The following is a 16,499-nucleotide window of genomic DNA, read 5'->3' on the forward strand; positions in this document are numbered from 1 at the left end:
GGGAGGTGCAGGAGAAGACCTGACCATGTTGCTTGGCTCACCCCACATTCACCACAAGCACATTTTGAGTCTGGATGGAAAAGAATCTATCTCACACCATACACCAAAGGCCATGTGAACTACTTTCTAATAAAGTTCTCCTGTCCTGTTGATCTCACACCTGACATCTGGATCCTGCTCCCCTGTTGCACAGTAAGGGAACAGCCATGATATGTCCTGAGCCATAAGGGCAGTGCTTCACAAACCTGGAATTCCAGCTGTTTTGGACTACAGTTCCCATCATCCCTTGTCCTGCTAGCTAGGGATGATGGTAGTTGTAGTCCAAAAACAACCAAGTTTGGGAAACACTGCATTCGAGTTTTATGGAGAGTCAAACAATAGCGCTGTACCAGCTAGGGCCTTTCTCTAGTTGAATCATTCATAATCATTCTAACCCTTAGTCTTGACCCCACATGTGCTTTTTTCTCCCTTGTAATGTCAGGCGTTCAGTCATAGTAACAAGGCAATACTTTTGTCTTCTGACATTTACGGAAAGTTGATACTAAACAGCAGTGCTTTTTTCTGGGGGGACGCTGGGGTACACATACCCCTGAAAATTTTGTGAATCTTTGTACGTTTGTCCATTTACTGTATTTATTTTTCCCAATTTGAACTATAAAATGGTGATTTTCTTGAGTCAAAATGAGAGTGCCCCTAAACATTTTTTTGGGGGGGGGGGAGCACTGCTTAACAGACCTGAAATAGAAAAATGAAAACACCCATGTGGGCTAATAATCAATTGGCTTTAAATGCAAGGCTTTAATGGACTTCCTGAGATTGAGTGTACTAAATAGGTTTTGACTCAGCATCAGTTAAACATACTCCCGTGGAAAGGGAATCATGAATTTAAGAAACTTTAATCTTTTTTTACAATATTGACATCCTTAACAAACCTTGCGCTTTTTTTTTTTTACCTGGAAACCATGCACAGTCAGACTTGCCCAGTTCTCTCAGATTATTCCAAATTTCGAACCTATTTTCCATTGCATTAAAAAAACACACCAACTTTTGTCTTTTTTTTATTTAGCGTCAGTCACCAGTCTTCTACTTCCATCACCTGCCAGTCCAAAAAGAGGTATAAAGTGCGCCGCCTTTGTGCAGATGCTAATCAATTAGTGCGCTGCTTTCCGTTTGCCAGTTGATGGTTAGCAAAGCATTAATCTAAATAATTTTCTCCGTCTCAGCAGTGGTTTTCCTTTTCTCTGACAACTAATAGTTTCCAACTGTACATGCTGTCTAAACCTGCTGCAGTCTGCCGCAGATGTAATCACAGTTGCTTTCAGTGTTGCTGAGCTGTTCTTTGAAACTGTCACCAGTATCTAAACTGTTCTCTTCAAAAAAAAAAAAAAAACCACAGTCCCTCATCAACGTTTTAACTTTCTCTAGCAGAAATGCCAACTGATACCTTCCTACAGCTGACCTAAATTTGCAAAAAAAACCTTTTATATTAATGATGCAGTGGGCTTTTCTTTCTCTCTCTCTCTCTCTCTTTCAGGAGCCTCTTCGTCACAGCAAATTCTAATCCGCATTCCTATTTTGGCTGTATTGCTGGATGTTATCTTTTTTATTATATGAATTGTGATGCTGGGAGTTTTTGTCTTTGTATAACACCGTTTTTCTCCCTTTTTAATTTTCTTGAGGAAATGTACATTTCCTATATAAACAGTGCAGTCGTACCTTGGAAGTCAAACGGAATCCATTCCGGAAGACCATTTGACTTCCAAAATGTTCGAAAACCAAAGCGCGGCTTCTGATTGGCTGCAGGAAGCCGTGGAAGCCCTGTCGGATGTTCAGCTTTGAAAAATAGTTCACAAACTGGAACAGTCACTTCCGGGTTTGTGATGTTCAGGAGCCAAAACTTTTGGGAACTAAGCTGTTTGACTTCCAAGGTACGACTGTACACTGTAACCTAATTTATTACACTAAAAAAATTTAAAATTACACTATGTAATTAAGCAATATATGACACCCTTACAGCTAGACGGCTCTGAGGGTGGTTTAAAAAAAAAAATGAGTCTATTTACCTGTGTAGAGGTTGGGTTGTGTAACAAACTGCCCTTTTGACCCCTGTCTGTACAACTAAATGGCCCTGGCAGTGACTACAGAAGCTGTCCACCTTTGTTTTATACAAAGTGCAATACCTTGTTAGTTGTTGATCTGAAGTCTGCCAGGTACTGCTTCTCATCCAGTTGCCACCCCACCCCCACCCCCAGTGCAAAAAGAGAGGATAGCTTCAAGGTCTCTTGGTCAGAAACATCCTTTACTTCCACTCTGAAAGGGAGCCTGTCAATGTCTTCAATCCGAGCAAAGTGCAACTGCAGCAGGATGTAGCCTGACATTCCCTGACCAAACTGCTGGAGTGGGGTGCAGCCTAAACGGCCTCCATCCAGTATACCTGAAGGAGCATCTCCACCCCCACCATTCAGTCCAGACACTGAGGTCCAGCACCGAGGGCCTCCTGGTGGTTCCCTCACTGCAAGAACCAGGGAACCAGGCAGAGGGCCTTCTTGGTAGTGGCGCCCGCCCTGTGGAATGCCCTCCCATCAGATGTCAAGGAAATAAACAACTATCTGACATTTAGAAAACATCTGAAGGCAGCCCTGTATAGGGAAGTTTTTAATGCTTGATGTTTTGTCGTGCTTTTAATATTCTGTTGGGAGCCCCCCAGAGCAGCTGGGGAGACCCAGCCAGATGGGTATGGTATTAACAACAAGAACAACAATTCGATGCCAGGAAGATGGCTACTCTAGATCTTCCTTGGTGGCTTCACTGTTCCCACTACAATGGGTTCAGTTGAAATGGCTCCCCCCACTCCACTTTAAGAAACTCTATTGTAACTACTTTAAATCACCGTCTCCCATGTGCACCATACGTGGCATTCCCAACTCAGTGAACCGGCAAGAACAGTCACAAGGCAAGCTCAGTCGGTAGAGCATGAGACTCTCAATGTCAGGGTCATGGGTTTGAGCCCCACATTGGGCAAAAAATTCCTGCATTGCAGGGGTTGGACTAGATGACCGTTTGGGTCCCTTCCAACTCTACTATTCTATGAAATGCACCCCACATTTACCCATCTTCCCTGCAATCTGAAGCAATGGACCATTTTCCCCATTGAAATCTCACCTTTTTGTATGGGGCTAGCCATATTTAGCAGCCCTAAGAGTTCTCCTATGTAATGTTTTGCAGATGTATTAAGAGCAATCTAATGCCTCTCCTTTATTAAATGTGTTTTCAACCCAGTCTTTTAAAACACCAGCATTAGAAGTACATGCTGGCTGTACTGAGTTTTAAGGTAACAATCTCTCCCTCCTTGCCTCTGGAACTTTCTGGTAGGCTCTCACAACCTTCTATGGAAGCCACCATTCAACAGATGCTTCATCGGTCTTAATCCTGTGGTATATATGCATGAATTGCTCACAGCTTTGCTTTGGTTTTAGAGGCCCAGGCCAATCTTACACATCAGCTCCAGCTTCCCACAGCCCTGCTCCTTACCCAGGCTACAGCGAAGCCCCGGCTCCTGCCTCAAAGCCCAGAGTGGTCACCACTGCCAGCATCAGGCCTTCGGTCTATCAGCCAGGTAAGGAGACTTCGGACTGCTAACACAAGGGGCTGCCTTTTGCTACATCAGATACTACAGAGCAGTGTTTCCCAAACTTGGGACTCCAGCTGTTTTTGGACTACAACTCCCATCATCCCTAGCTAGCAGGACCAGTGGTCAGGGATGATGGGAATTGTAGCCTAAAACCAACTAGAGACCCAAGTTTGAGAAACACTGGTAGAGAGCTTGCTTAGAAGGCATTATCAACATAGTGAGTCAGGTACTTGACTGGTCCACAACTCACATTTTCTGTGATTTTTGTTTACTTTCCTATCTGCTGCCTTTCTACCGATACAGCCAAGGTCATTTACAGTTTAAAATAATGGCAGATAAGCATGGTATAAAACTGGGGGGACGGGAGGAGGAATGAGGAAAATAAGAACATTCAGTACGAATTCATACAACATGTTTCAAAACTGGGGAAATGACCAGGTTTTACTGAGGCAGATAGTTCTGGGAAGGAGGGAGCCAAATGGCAATTGGTATGAGGCAAGCCAGTGGAATGGGCCTTGTTGTTGGATCTCCTTTGGAAGCAGACAGGTGAAATTGTGTGGGGTTTTTTATCATGTATTTTGTATTCCCATTTTCAGTGCTATTTTTCTAGAAAAAGAGGTGCCAGAACTCTTTTTGGATGAAGGGTGGTATACAGATGTAATACATTATTATTATTATTATTATTATTATTATTATTATTATTATTATTATTATTTTATCAGGAGCTCAGAAAGAACAGCCAGGGAATGTTGCCTTTGCCTTGCCTTGCCCTGTTGACAGGGTTGGGAGGAGTTTCTTCACATCCTGGGTGTCTTGCCCATATCCCTCTAATCCAGCCTTTCTCAACCTTGGGTCCCCAGATGTTGTTGGACTACAACTCCCATCATTCCTAGCCGGCATGACCAGTGGTCAGGGATGATGGGAGTTGTAGTTCAAGAACATCTGGGGACCCAAGTTTGAGAAAGGCTGCCAGTCCTTCACTCCCCCCCTCCCATTTTTGTGCCTGCAGGACATCTGTTCCACTAACAGAGACAGCCAGAGTGTTGGACTGTGGGGAGACCCAGGTTCAAATCCCACTCCACCACAACGCAAACTGCGCAAACATGGGCCAGTCACGTTCTAGTAGTATATGGTTACCAAATTTTTTTCAATGAATCCGGGGACACTTTTTTTTAAAATAACTGAGTAGCAACAGGGAGTCAGTAGTGTTGGATGGTGAGGCAAAAGACCCTGGGCCCAGGCACACATGCATATTGTATAAAGGTGCAAAGCCCTTCTTTCGCACCCTGTGAAACATAAATGCACAGAGTTTTTAAAAAAACTGGGCAACAGTGCACCGCCTGCCCGTGACTCCTGAGCCTTCCCCGATCTCCTTCCCCCTTTGTTTTGATAGATCAGGCGAGTCACAGGAGTCACAGGCGGGCGGCCGTTGCCCAGCAGAGGCCAGCCTGGCAGTGCAGTTGGCTCTGGCTGGCTTCAGGAGCTGCTTGCTGCCATGGTGCAGGGGAAATGGTGGGCGCCACGGCAGCGAGCAGCTCCTGAAGCCAGCCAGAGCCAACTGCGCTACCAGGCTGGCTCCGGGCTGCTGAGGCTGCCACTGCCATGTTTCCCGGGGACAGATTTGCCAATCTGGGGACATTCCAAGGACGGAATTTGTCCGGGGACAGATTTGCAAATCCAGGGACTGGATCCGGGAACCGGGGACGTCTGGTAGCCCTATAGTAGTATAACCTACCTCACATGGTCATGGTGAGGATAAAATGGGGAAGGGGAGAACGGTGAAGGCCACCTTGAGCTCCTTGAAAGGAAGAGGAGGGACGTGAAAATAACATAAAAATAGCAGCTTTACAGGCAACAGCTGAAAATCTGCCTTGAAATATAAATGCTCTTATGCTTCACTTCAAATGATTCCTGTGGCTCCTTGGTGGTATCGAATTGCTAGTTAGAATTCTTACATAGCTTAGCAATCGTTTGATGTCCTTTGGTTTACTTTAAAATAAAACAAGACACCCTCAGCATGCTTTAGGGAACCTAATCACTTTTTCAGAAATCTGTCGTAGGATTGCAGGTTGCCGTTTCCGAATCCAGTCACAAGGTGGCAGGATGTCCTAGTTCTTTTTCCAGTTTTGTCAGAACGCTGAGCAATCTACAGACTGACTGCTATTTCAACTCCCAGGCAGTAGGACTGGAGCAGATTCAGATGTCAGGACTGGGCCTGACATGCTGTCAGAAAGAGGTGACAGTCCCTTTCAGCCTTTTCCCCGGAGGTGGGTCGCTGTCAGGAAAGACAAGCAACTCCACTGTACTGCATTCTTACACTGTACTGTATTCTTGGAAGAATTTGAGAAGCTGCTTGCAGTACAGTATGAGAAGCTGCCAGGAAAAGGAAGGGAGGATCCCATAAGCCTTTGCACTTGTCTGAACGAGCTCCGGTTGCAGATGTGCAGGCAGCCTCGTTCCGTGGGTAGCTATGCGTATTTCTGACCAGGCTGAAATGGATACTTAAAACAAAAATAACTCTGGAGTCATTTGAAATGAGCTTGTGATCCCCCTCCCCCTTATTGTCTGTCTTGTTAATAGCATGCACTCCAACATTTCCGTAGAAGAAATCGGGGGACACACACCCTGACTCGTCCTTTGCCACTGCACCGCTCGCATCCTTGCACCCCCCAAAATCCACTGCCAAATCTTACCCACCCACTGCCTTGCCAACTCAAGTGTGTGCATGCCCCGCCACTGCACAGCACCCCACACTGCCGCACACCCGCCACTGTGGCCAGAAACACATGAGGAGGGCCACAGCGGCGTACTTCTGGAAGTAGCGCTCTATTTCACGAAGCAGCGGCCCTCCTTGTCCGTGTGTGCCGGCCAGCAGCGGCAAGGTGTGGAGCCAAAGCACACGTCTTTTGGTTCCACACTCTTTTGGTCCCCCTTGGCTGAAATGGTAAAATACTCTGGGATTGAATCAGAAGTGAGGGTGGCTTCTGCAATTCCAGGATGTACCCGTAAAAATGGGATAGTTGGAGGGCCTGTAACAAGAGAGTTAGAATTTTAGTTAGTGTTTCAGCAGTTACATTTAACTTACTGTGTTTTTATTGTTGTTAATATGTCGTGCTTTAACCTGCCTTAGGGTTGTGAATCAAAAGAGGGTGCGCTAGAAACTGAAATAATAATAATAATAATAATAATAATAATAATAGGATAGGATGAACCTCACTTAAGGCCCTAGGTGGGGATCATATTTTAAAGTGTTCTCTTACCTATTTATTTTTAAAACCTCATTGAAAGCAGAAAGCTAGGATAATCAGGATCTCGCTTACTTGCTAGCTTTTTATTTATAGGGTATTTTTCCTTACAAGGGGGAGGATTAAAAATGGCATTCCCTCACCTGCAGCCTAAATATAATCCGTTCCAGCCACCCTGTCACATGTATAAACCAAACTGACTTTTCTGCATGGGGGGGGGCAGATTTTGACATGAGGGCACTTGAAATTAAGCAGCTCTGCACCAACACCACCCCTCGTGGGCAGTCTGAGACGCTGCCATCCAAGTACCCCCATGTCTGAAATGCTTTGAAGTGAGAGAATTTGAAAGTAAATTAGATATGTGAAGAAAGAAAAGAAAAACCACCCATCCTATTTTGCAGTTCTTAGCAAACTTACCTGGGAGTGGATAAAAGAAAAGAAAAACATTTAAGCCAAAAAATCCACTTACCTGTGAGTAAGTCCTATTGAACACAGTTGCTTACTTCTGACTAAACTTGCTGAGGGGTTGCACTACTGTATAATCAGAATGTAGGAAATCCTTCTTCAAGGATAGATAGATAGATAGATAGATAGATGATGATAGATAGATATAGATAGATGATAGATAGATAGATAGATGATAGATAGATAGATAGATAGATGATATAGATAGATAGATAGATAGATAGATAGATAGATAGATAGATGATAGATAGTAGATAGATGATAGATAGATAGATAGATAGATAGATGATAGATAGATAGATAGATGATAGATAGATAGATAGATTGATTGATAGATTGATAGATAGATAGATAGATAGATAGATGATAGATAGTAGATAGATAGTAGATAGATAGATAGATAGATAGATAGATAGATAGATAGATGATATAGATGATAGATGCAGCTAAAGTGGAATGGGTCTAACTCTAAAGGAAGCATTGCTATGCAAGAGCACTTCATACAGGAATGTGTTCCTTACAGGTCCTTGTGTAGCCAAGTTTAGGCTGCTGGGCCTTGGAATGCTCAGAGAACAAAGGCATTTGTCATAGTCAATAGCAACACTATTCTCCAAGTTAAAACATTAACCAGAAACCAGGAGCTTCTGCACGGAATCTGGCAGTCTGCTCCACAATGTGATGGTTTGTCAAGACGGAGCCAGTGGCGGCAGTCAGAGGTGAACCAATGAATACAAAAAAAGCACACATGAGCAAGGAAGAGCTCGTAGCGCAGGCAAGAGCCCAGCTGACCCAAGAAACCTTTCATAACACTTCTGGTTTAATGTTCAGCCTGAGTGGGTGGGGCTAGTTCGGAGTTTGAAAAAATGCCACGGTTGCCATATTTTGAAGAGCAAAAAAGGAGGACCTATTTGCCGACTTCTACTTTAAACTGTTGATCACTAAGACGACTCTCCCCTGAAAACTTCCAGGACGTGTCCTGGAAAAAGAGGGCAGGTGGCAACCCTTTTCCTAGGATGTGGATAGATATGATGAGGCCATCTCTTCTCCCCCTCACATAGTTACTCAGATGACCAAAGTTTGTCAAGACTAGGCCTGAAAGTTGAGCTCTCTCTCCCACACTAGGAGTGCCATTTAGATAGTCCCACCCTTCACCCCATTTAAAATACATTCATTTTTTAAAAGACTTTAAATATATCTGTGTGCACATTCTCATACCCTCCAACATTTCTCTGATGAAAATAGGGACGTTTTCTTCCATAATCATAATAATCATAATTTTAAAAAAAATTATATCCCGCCCATCTGACTGGGTTGCCCCGGCCACTCTGGGCGGCTTCCAACATATATAAAAACATAATAAAACATTAAACATTTTTTTAAAAAAACCTTCCCTATACAGGGCTGCCTCCAGGTGTCTTCTAAAGGTTGTATAGTTACTTATCTCCTTGACTTGGGGGTCGCATAACTCCATACCCTCCAACGTATCTCCAGTGAAAACAGGGTCATCCTAAGGAAAAGTGGGAGATTTCAGGATCAAATCAGAAACCACGGCTTCTGTAAATCCGGGACTGTCCCTGGAAAATAGGTGTGCTTGGAGGGTCTGCATTTTACTTTCAAAGTACATTCTTTCCTTCAGAGAATTCTGGGCTCCATAGTTTGTTTAAGTGTTGCTAGGAAATGTAATTGTGAAAAGTAAACTCCAGTGCCCAGAATCTGAGGGAAATAATGTGTTTCAAAGGAGCTCTAAAGGCATAGCTTGTACACAGGCCAAGGGAGAACCTTCACACACACACACACACACACTGCATGCACGTAGAGATGTTTTCACAGGATCCAGAACCCTGATTTTCTTTTTCAGGGTTTGTGGTTGTGGAAAGGGAACCCTTTGTGTGCACACCTCTGAAATGAACACACTTGGCGGGAGAGCAGGGGCTGCTGCCATGATCCTGCTCCTCCCTCCACCCCCACCCCCCACGTTGAATGTGTGATAGGGGATCCACACTGTGGTGTATACATAAATGACACAATGAGATATAGGTATGATTTCATGTTCAAATGAGTGAGCACTGATTCTTGGAGGTGATGGCAGGGAGGGAGGGGAAACCAGGAACGCTACCAACTCAAGAAAATCACATTGTTTAATTACAGAGCGTGGAGGTGGGAGGCTTTTGAACTTGGCAATTAGAGATGAAATATCGCCCTCTAATTTTTACTGACTTAATAAATACCATGAGACAGAAATAGCAGGGCCCTGGGGCTTAGGGTGATTGTGATGGGGGGGCAGGCGGGCAGGGGATTTGATTCAGATATCTTTAAACTCTGTTTACCTTTACCGCATGAAAAAGATGAAGCCTGGAGCTAAGGTGGAGGGTGCCTGCTTGTGAAGCAGGGATATTTGTAGTTGCTGCTGGGGAAATGGGGAGGGGGAACCAAACAGAAGGGGTTTTTGTTTTTAAAATATGGGCGAGAAGGAAGAACAGAGCGTGAGACAAGATTTTATTGGGTGCCTGTCAAGAATGCTTATCTAAAACAAGCTTGTTATTGACAGAGCAAGAATCAGACTTGGCACATGTACACACCGTGCCTTTAAAGCGCATGCAAAACACACGGTTTCCCTCAAAGAATTCTGGGCATTGTAGTTTACTCCCCCCTCCTCCACACACAGTTACAGCTCCCAGCAGCCCTTAACAAACTGCAGTGCCCAGAATTCTTTGAGGAAAAGAACATGTTCCGAATGTAGCAAAAAGTGGGCACTGTCATCTTTCCTTCCTCCCTTCCTCTTTCTCCTTCTCTCACTTACTCACAAATTCACTCCCTTCTCCTTCCTAATAAAACCCCCATTCTGTCTCTATCTGTCTGTCTGTCTGTCTGTCTGTCTCTCTCTCTCTCTCTCTCTCTCTCTCACACACACACACACACACACACAAGCCCTTCTCTCTTTTTCTTTTTCTTTTTCTTTTTCTTTTTCTTTTTCTTTTTCTTTTTCTTTTTCTTTTTCTTTTTCTTTTTCTCTCTCTCCTCCCTGCCCGCTACACCCCTTCTCCCTCCCCACCCCAGCTCAGCAGGCTGCCACAGAAGAGGACAGGTGGCTCTTGCCCAGAGGTCCAAGCTGATCATCAGAAGGCAGCTTTTGAAATCAAGCCTGGTGCCTGGGTTAGATGGTGTTAGAGAAGGATTAGACACATTCTCTCAAAGCATAGGGCCATCTCAACAGCTATTACCTATGATAGTGTAATAGAACTTCCATGTTCAGGGGCAGCCTACCAGGTGTCACGGACACCAGCAGCGGAGAGCTGTCGTTGCCCTGCCTTGTGAGCTTCCCAGGGACCCCAGGGCGGCTGCATTTGAAAACAATGACCCCACCCGGCATCTCCCACCTGAAGTGTGGCAGTCCAGTAAGAAACAACATCACAGGCATCTGCTGATCCTATAGCTGAGCTCTCTTGATTTGTCAGAACGCAACTGAACTGCTGTGGCCGTAGTTCAATGCACCCCATAAAAACACATGCCTATCTGGCAAGAGTGCAAGGAGAATGAAAGCATGGCTAATCAATAGATGAGAGAAGGGTTCATTCATAGAATGACTGCACCAGGTAAGGCTGGCAGAGCCCCTTGTACAAAACCCTTCAGGGCCTCTGCTAGTTCCCTTAGTTGCAGACAGATCCAAGGGCTGACTCTGTTTAAGGCAGCTTCCTATGTTTTTATGGAGTGGAAGGGAGGAAGATATCCTGATTCCTTGGTGCCTGCAAAGGGTTAATTGCTGCTGCCTAGGGCATTACAGCTGTTTGTGAATGGAGGCATTATACCTAAGGCGGAGCATAATATTAGAGCCCAGCACAATGGGGGCATTCTCAAAAGGCAGCTGGATTTCAGGAGGGACCCTATGGATCGGTGTGCATGGATGTATGTATGTATGTAGGAGGGAGGGAGGGAGGGAGGGAGGGGAGAGGTCAGGAAGCCACCAAACAATACCACAGCTGTGCGTCAAGAAGTACTAGGGAATTTAGCTGTGGCCAGCAGATCAGATCAAGCTCACACTTTGGAAAAGTGAGCAGTCTTGGAAGGGAACCAGCAACAAATAGGGGGAGGGGGGAGCAGGGAGGTCGGGTTGGAGGCAGTGCATTTCAGGAAGAAAGGCAAGCCCCAACACTTTTAATAGAAGTAGAGAGGGATGTTAAGGGGAGGGGGTAAGAGTCAGGAAACAGTGTTATGATGGAGACAAAAATACTTTCCATTCCTGGGCGAGGGGGAATGGGGAGTCCCTGCAGCTGTCCTCCATTCAAAAGAACTATGCAGTGCAATGCATGAGAACTGTGAGTTGCAAGCCTGTCTTTCTGGGGAATTTGCCCAGACACGTTTCTTTCTGGAGGAAGAAAAAAGTTGCTGTTTTGTTGGTTGCACAGGAACACAAAGCTTCTGCCTGGTTCAGAGGAACCAAATTGGAATAAAGCTGCTGGCACCATGCGTAGTCAAGGGGGCGGGGAGACAGGGGAGACTGCTGCCCCCCCCAAAAAAACCAGTAAAAATCAATACAAATCTGAGGTTCTGCCCCCCCCCAAAAAAGCCTGGCTATGCCCATGTCTGGCACCCTTTTTCAATTACAGTTGGCCAAGGTGCTGTTGTTTTTTGTGTGTGTGTTTTCTACAGTGCTGGCTGGCACCTATTGGAACTGGTTGGGTGGAAGACAGGGAGACCACCAGTAGGTGGCGCCAGAGCCAATGCCAGGCAGATCCAACTTTTGCCCCCATCCTCCTCCCTACCAAGTTATATAATGACAACACTGAGACTTGAGGAGGAGGAGGAAGCAAAACAGCCAGTGCCATACTCTAGACTGGATATAAATAAGGAGCCAGGAAGGCGGGGGCTGGCTGAGGTTCCGCATTCACCCTAACCAGTCTCCAACGATATACGTCCATGCGCACACATTTGCCCACCTACCTGAATTAAGCCCCCTTGAAACAGTGGGTCTTAACTTCTGACTGCACTATAGGCCACCACAACCCAAGGACTTTCCATATTTTGCTGCTGCGGATAAGAAAAGTCCTTCAGGTTTGCATATATATCAGTAGCATGCTGCATTTATCCAAATGCACTGGATGTATTTACTCCCTCTAGCCTCCCTGAATAAAACCTAGCTGCTGTTGCTGCAATGTTACTGTAGGTGACCTTGATAATCATAGCCAAACCGAGACCCGGCAGTGGCTTTTATCGTTGATTTGGCTCCAGAGACAGGGGCTTATCTGATATCCTTGGATCAGCTGCGCAGCACTTGATTTGTGATAATGGGCTGGGCGGCAGTTGGGGTCACCTGAGGCCGTTGTGGCTTGAAGGAGGTTCTGGTCAATACTGCGGCTTGCAATAGCGAAAATAAAGGCAGCTGAATGAACACTGTTTCCTTTCCTTAACAGCAGCTCCGGCGCCAGCCCCAGTGCCTGTACACACCCAAGCTCCAAGCCAAGCGGAGCCTTCAAGCCGTCCTCCCTGGATCACGGACGACTCCTTCTCCCAGAAGTTTGCTCCAGGGAAAAGCACCACCACTGTCACCAAGCATATCCTGCCACGGGGGGCTCCGGTGCCACCCCCGCCAGCCTCGGCCCCCACGTACCCGCCTCCTTCCATCCCAGCCTCTTCCCAGGCTCCGGCAGTTGCCCGGGGAACGATTCAAAGGGCTGAGCGCTTCCCAGCCAGCAGCCGGACTCCGCTGTGCGGACACTGTAATAGCATCATCAGGTATGCCAGTGGGACTCTTCCGAGGGAGGGGGAATGGGAAAGCATCACATCGCAGAGCAATTCAGACCAGTGGGCCAGGATTCCTGTGAGGTTGAGCAGGGCTTTGGCCATGAAGATCAGGAACAGGGAGGGAGCTTCCCTTAAGACAGGAGGAAAGATGTGTTGCTGCTGCTGTTGAGACACTGCTATTTCTCCCTGGACTCACAAACTAGGCCTTGGCTACATGCAGCCAGCACAAGCTTTGTGGAAGGCTGACTTAAGGAAGGGCTAAAATACTTGTCGAACACACAGTCATGTAGAGATATGATGATAGAACTGGTGTGGCAGCTACAATCTGTAGTGGAAGGATCTCTGGAAGACAGTACAGTTGTACCTCAGAAGTCGAACACCTTGTGAGTCGAACGTTTTGGCTCCCAAACGCAGCAAACCCGGAAGTGAGTGTTCCGGTTTGTGCACGTTCTTTGGAACCTGAATGTCCTATGTGGCTTCCGATTGGAGCTTCCTGCAGCCAATTGGAAGCCGCGCCTTGGTTTCGGAACATTTTGGAAGTAAAACGGACTTCTGGAATGGATTACGCTCGACTTCCGAGGTACGACTGTATAAAGCTAGCTTTCCCTCCCTGATGGGCAGCAAAACTGGGGTGCACTGAAAAACCTGGATCAGGCAGGATGAAGAAGGAAAGCAGACTTGAAAAGGACTTTTGAACAAGGATCTCTGCTTCAGCAAGCAGGACCCTGGAGGAGCAGAAACAGAGGAGCAAGCATCAATCAGGTTTTCTCCAGAGTGATGTCTGCTCCAATTTAGCACTAAATAGGAGGTTTCCTTGGGTATAGCGGTGGGGCAAAGGCAAAACCGGTTGGACCCATTCCTAGTAAGCACGACACAAGCGGAAAACCGCTCAGGCACATGCTTTTTAGGCATGGGACAAGCGGGCGTGTAGACAAGCCCCGAAGGAGAGCCCTGAAAAGGACTTCTGAACCCTTAGCAGCAAGCAGGGACCCAGAGGTGCAAACACCAAAGGCAGTGAGGGAAAAGCAGGGGAAGATGATGGAGTCAGAGCCTGGATTCTGGCTGTCAGCAGGAGGGATTTTCAGCAGCAAAGTGACCCAGCAGCAAGAGTGGTACCACACAAAGGAAACTGGGAGTGGTCTTAGAAGCCCAGTTTTTAGACCTTTGGGGGGAAGGTGTCCTTCCTTCCTAGACAGCCTTTAATTTCCTGTGCCTCTTTTCACTCTGCATTTATGGTCAGGATGCTCCCCACCCTGATAAGATTGTCTTCTGCAGAGGCAATTGCTGTTGGTCACTCTGATTAAATTTGGCCTTGGGGCACACTGTTGCAATGGGATTTTGATTGGATTTTGCCCAAAGCTAAGCTCTATGCACAAGGCAGACAACATCTTCTCTGTTAAGGTGATCCATGGAATTGATCACCTTTCTCATGCTGCTGCTGCTGCTGCTAGTCTCCTTACCTTGCAAAGGAAACCACACTGAAGCCATTGAAATAATAATAATTTGTATAGGCCATGGGTAGGCAAACTAAGGCCCAGGGGCCGGATCCGGCCCAATCACCTTCTAAATCTGGCCCGCAGATGGTCCAGGAATCAGCGTGTTTTTACATGAGCAGAATGTGTCCTTTTATTTAAAATGTATCTCTGGGTTATTTGTGGGACATAGGAATTTGTTCTCTCCCCCCCCTTGCCGCCCCCCCATATAGTCCCCCCCCCCCAGGTCTGAGGGACAGTGGACTGCCCCCCTGCTAAAAGTTTGCTGACCCCTGGTATAGGCCATACTGGAGTAGAATTTCTTCCAGGCTTTTGTATCCAGCAGCCTGCCAGCATGGTAGAGAACCAAACAATTATTATTATTTTGGGAAATAAGACTATCTATGCATTGTCTATACTCAGTAGGAATATATCACCATCTGCCCTGTTCTTATGTACTCTTCAGAGCTGGTATGCATTCAAAACTAGGTACTTATATGCACTTAAGAATCACTAACGACAGTGGAAGCATATGCAGGGCATATTATGTAGCAAGGTGTCATTTCTGTAGCATATTATGTAGCAGGGTGTCATTTCTACTTATCTGGTTGAGAGTACAAACTGTTCTTATCCAAGGCTGAATATAAAGAAACAGCATATTTAATTATGCCTACTTTATCTAATTCTCCTGATAGCAACACTAGGTCAGCGTCATTCAGATTTTTCAGCTTGGGGCATTTCTACATTACAGATTTGAACTTAGAAGTGATCCCTTCTTTGCAACGGCTTTTAGGAATCCTAGTTTGGGAGAGATGCTTGCAATATTTTAACAGACAATTCTGAGCAAAGGCTGTTGTGGCGCCTTAGGGTTTTCCTGCTCCAAGTATCTAGCATGAAACTGCCATGCATTCACTCACTTTTTAAGGGGCATCTACATGGCACCATCGCCGACGTGGGTGGCGCTGTGGATTAAACCACAGAGCCTAGGACTTGCCGATCAGAAGGTCGCCGGTTTGAATCCCCACGATGGGGTGAGCTCCTGTTGCTCGGTCCCAGCTCCTACCAACCTAGCAGTTCGAAAGCACACCAGTGCAAGTAGATAAATAGGTACCGCTCCGGCGGGAAGGTAAACAGCGTTTCCGTGCACTGCTCTGGTTCTCCAGAAGCAGCTTAGTCATGCTGGCCACATGACCCGGAAGCTCTACGCCGGCTCCCTCAGCCAGTAAAGCGATATGAGCGCCACAACCCCAGAGTCGGTCACGACTGGACCTAATGGTCAGGGGTCCCTTTACCTTTACCTACATGGCACCATCACCCAGTCATTGTCGCCCTGCGTTTTCCCTGTGGTTCTTCTGTCTTTTCTTAGGTTGCAGGAAGTCTGACTTTTTCGAGAGCATGGAAAAGTAGTGCAATCTCCATGTGTGTAGATGCTCTTCCTTCCATTGGTGGCCGTAGAGCCAGACCACCAAACAGAAGTCTTGGGCCTTGCTAAAACTTATTCCACAATAAATATATTAGCCTTTAAAGACTCTTTTTGTTGCAACAGACTGACAAAACTTCCCCTCTGGGAGGCGGTTTTTCAGGACCCCCATCAAACCGTCATTTCCCAGGATTCAGTGGGGAAAGCCAGAGCAAATGAAGTGATATAAAAGCAATGCGAGGTTGTTATATAGATCTGTCCTTCGCATTTGTAAACTTTGGATGTTTTTGTCCTGCCATTTAAACGCTGGCTGTGTTTCACAGGGGTCCTTTCCTGGTAGCCATGGGTCGTTCTTGGCATCCCGAGGAGTTCTACTGCGCTTACTGCAAGGCATCCCTGGCTGACGTCGGCTTTGTTGAGGAGCAGAACAGTGTGTACTGTGAGCGTTGCTATGAGCAGTTCTTTGCCCCTACCTGTGCCAGATGCCACACCAAGATCATGGGGGTAAGTCTGCAAGCAAACACAGC

At 46.3% G+C, this 16,499-nt stretch overlaps 1 protein-coding gene across 47 annotated transcripts in view; it reads left to right on the top strand.

Annotated features, from left to right (window-relative positions):
- The window catches only part of LDB3 (LIM domain binding 3), a 152,461-nt gene that overhangs the window by 128,047 nt on the left and 7,915 nt on the right, over positions 1 to 16,499 (top strand). For 23 of the 47 annotated variants that reach the window (XR_014511020.1, XR_014511021.1, XR_014511022.1 and 20 more), the window contains 4 exons: positions 1,067 to 1,114; positions 3,477 to 3,616; positions 12,750 to 13,071; positions 16,296 to 16,476. Coding sequence is in view for 43 of the 47 variants with exons in the window: in XM_083439993.1 (XP_083296119.1) it covers positions 1,067 to 1,114; positions 3,477 to 3,616; positions 12,750 to 13,071; positions 16,296 to 16,476 (691 nt within the window). In the remaining 4 variants the exon portion in view is untranslated. The remainder of the gene's footprint in view (positions 1 to 1,066; positions 1,115 to 3,476; positions 3,617 to 12,749; positions 13,072 to 16,295; positions 16,477 to 16,499) is intronic. The other 24 variants (XM_083439989.1, XM_083440005.1, XM_083439998.1 and 21 more) reach the window with 3 other exon arrangements.

Source organism: Podarcis tiliguerta (genome assembly GCF_965153285.1).
Source record: "Podarcis tiliguerta genome assembly, chromosome: 5".
NCBI classification, from domain to species: Eukaryota; Metazoa; Chordata; class Lepidosauria; order Squamata; family Lacertidae; genus Podarcis; species Podarcis tiliguerta.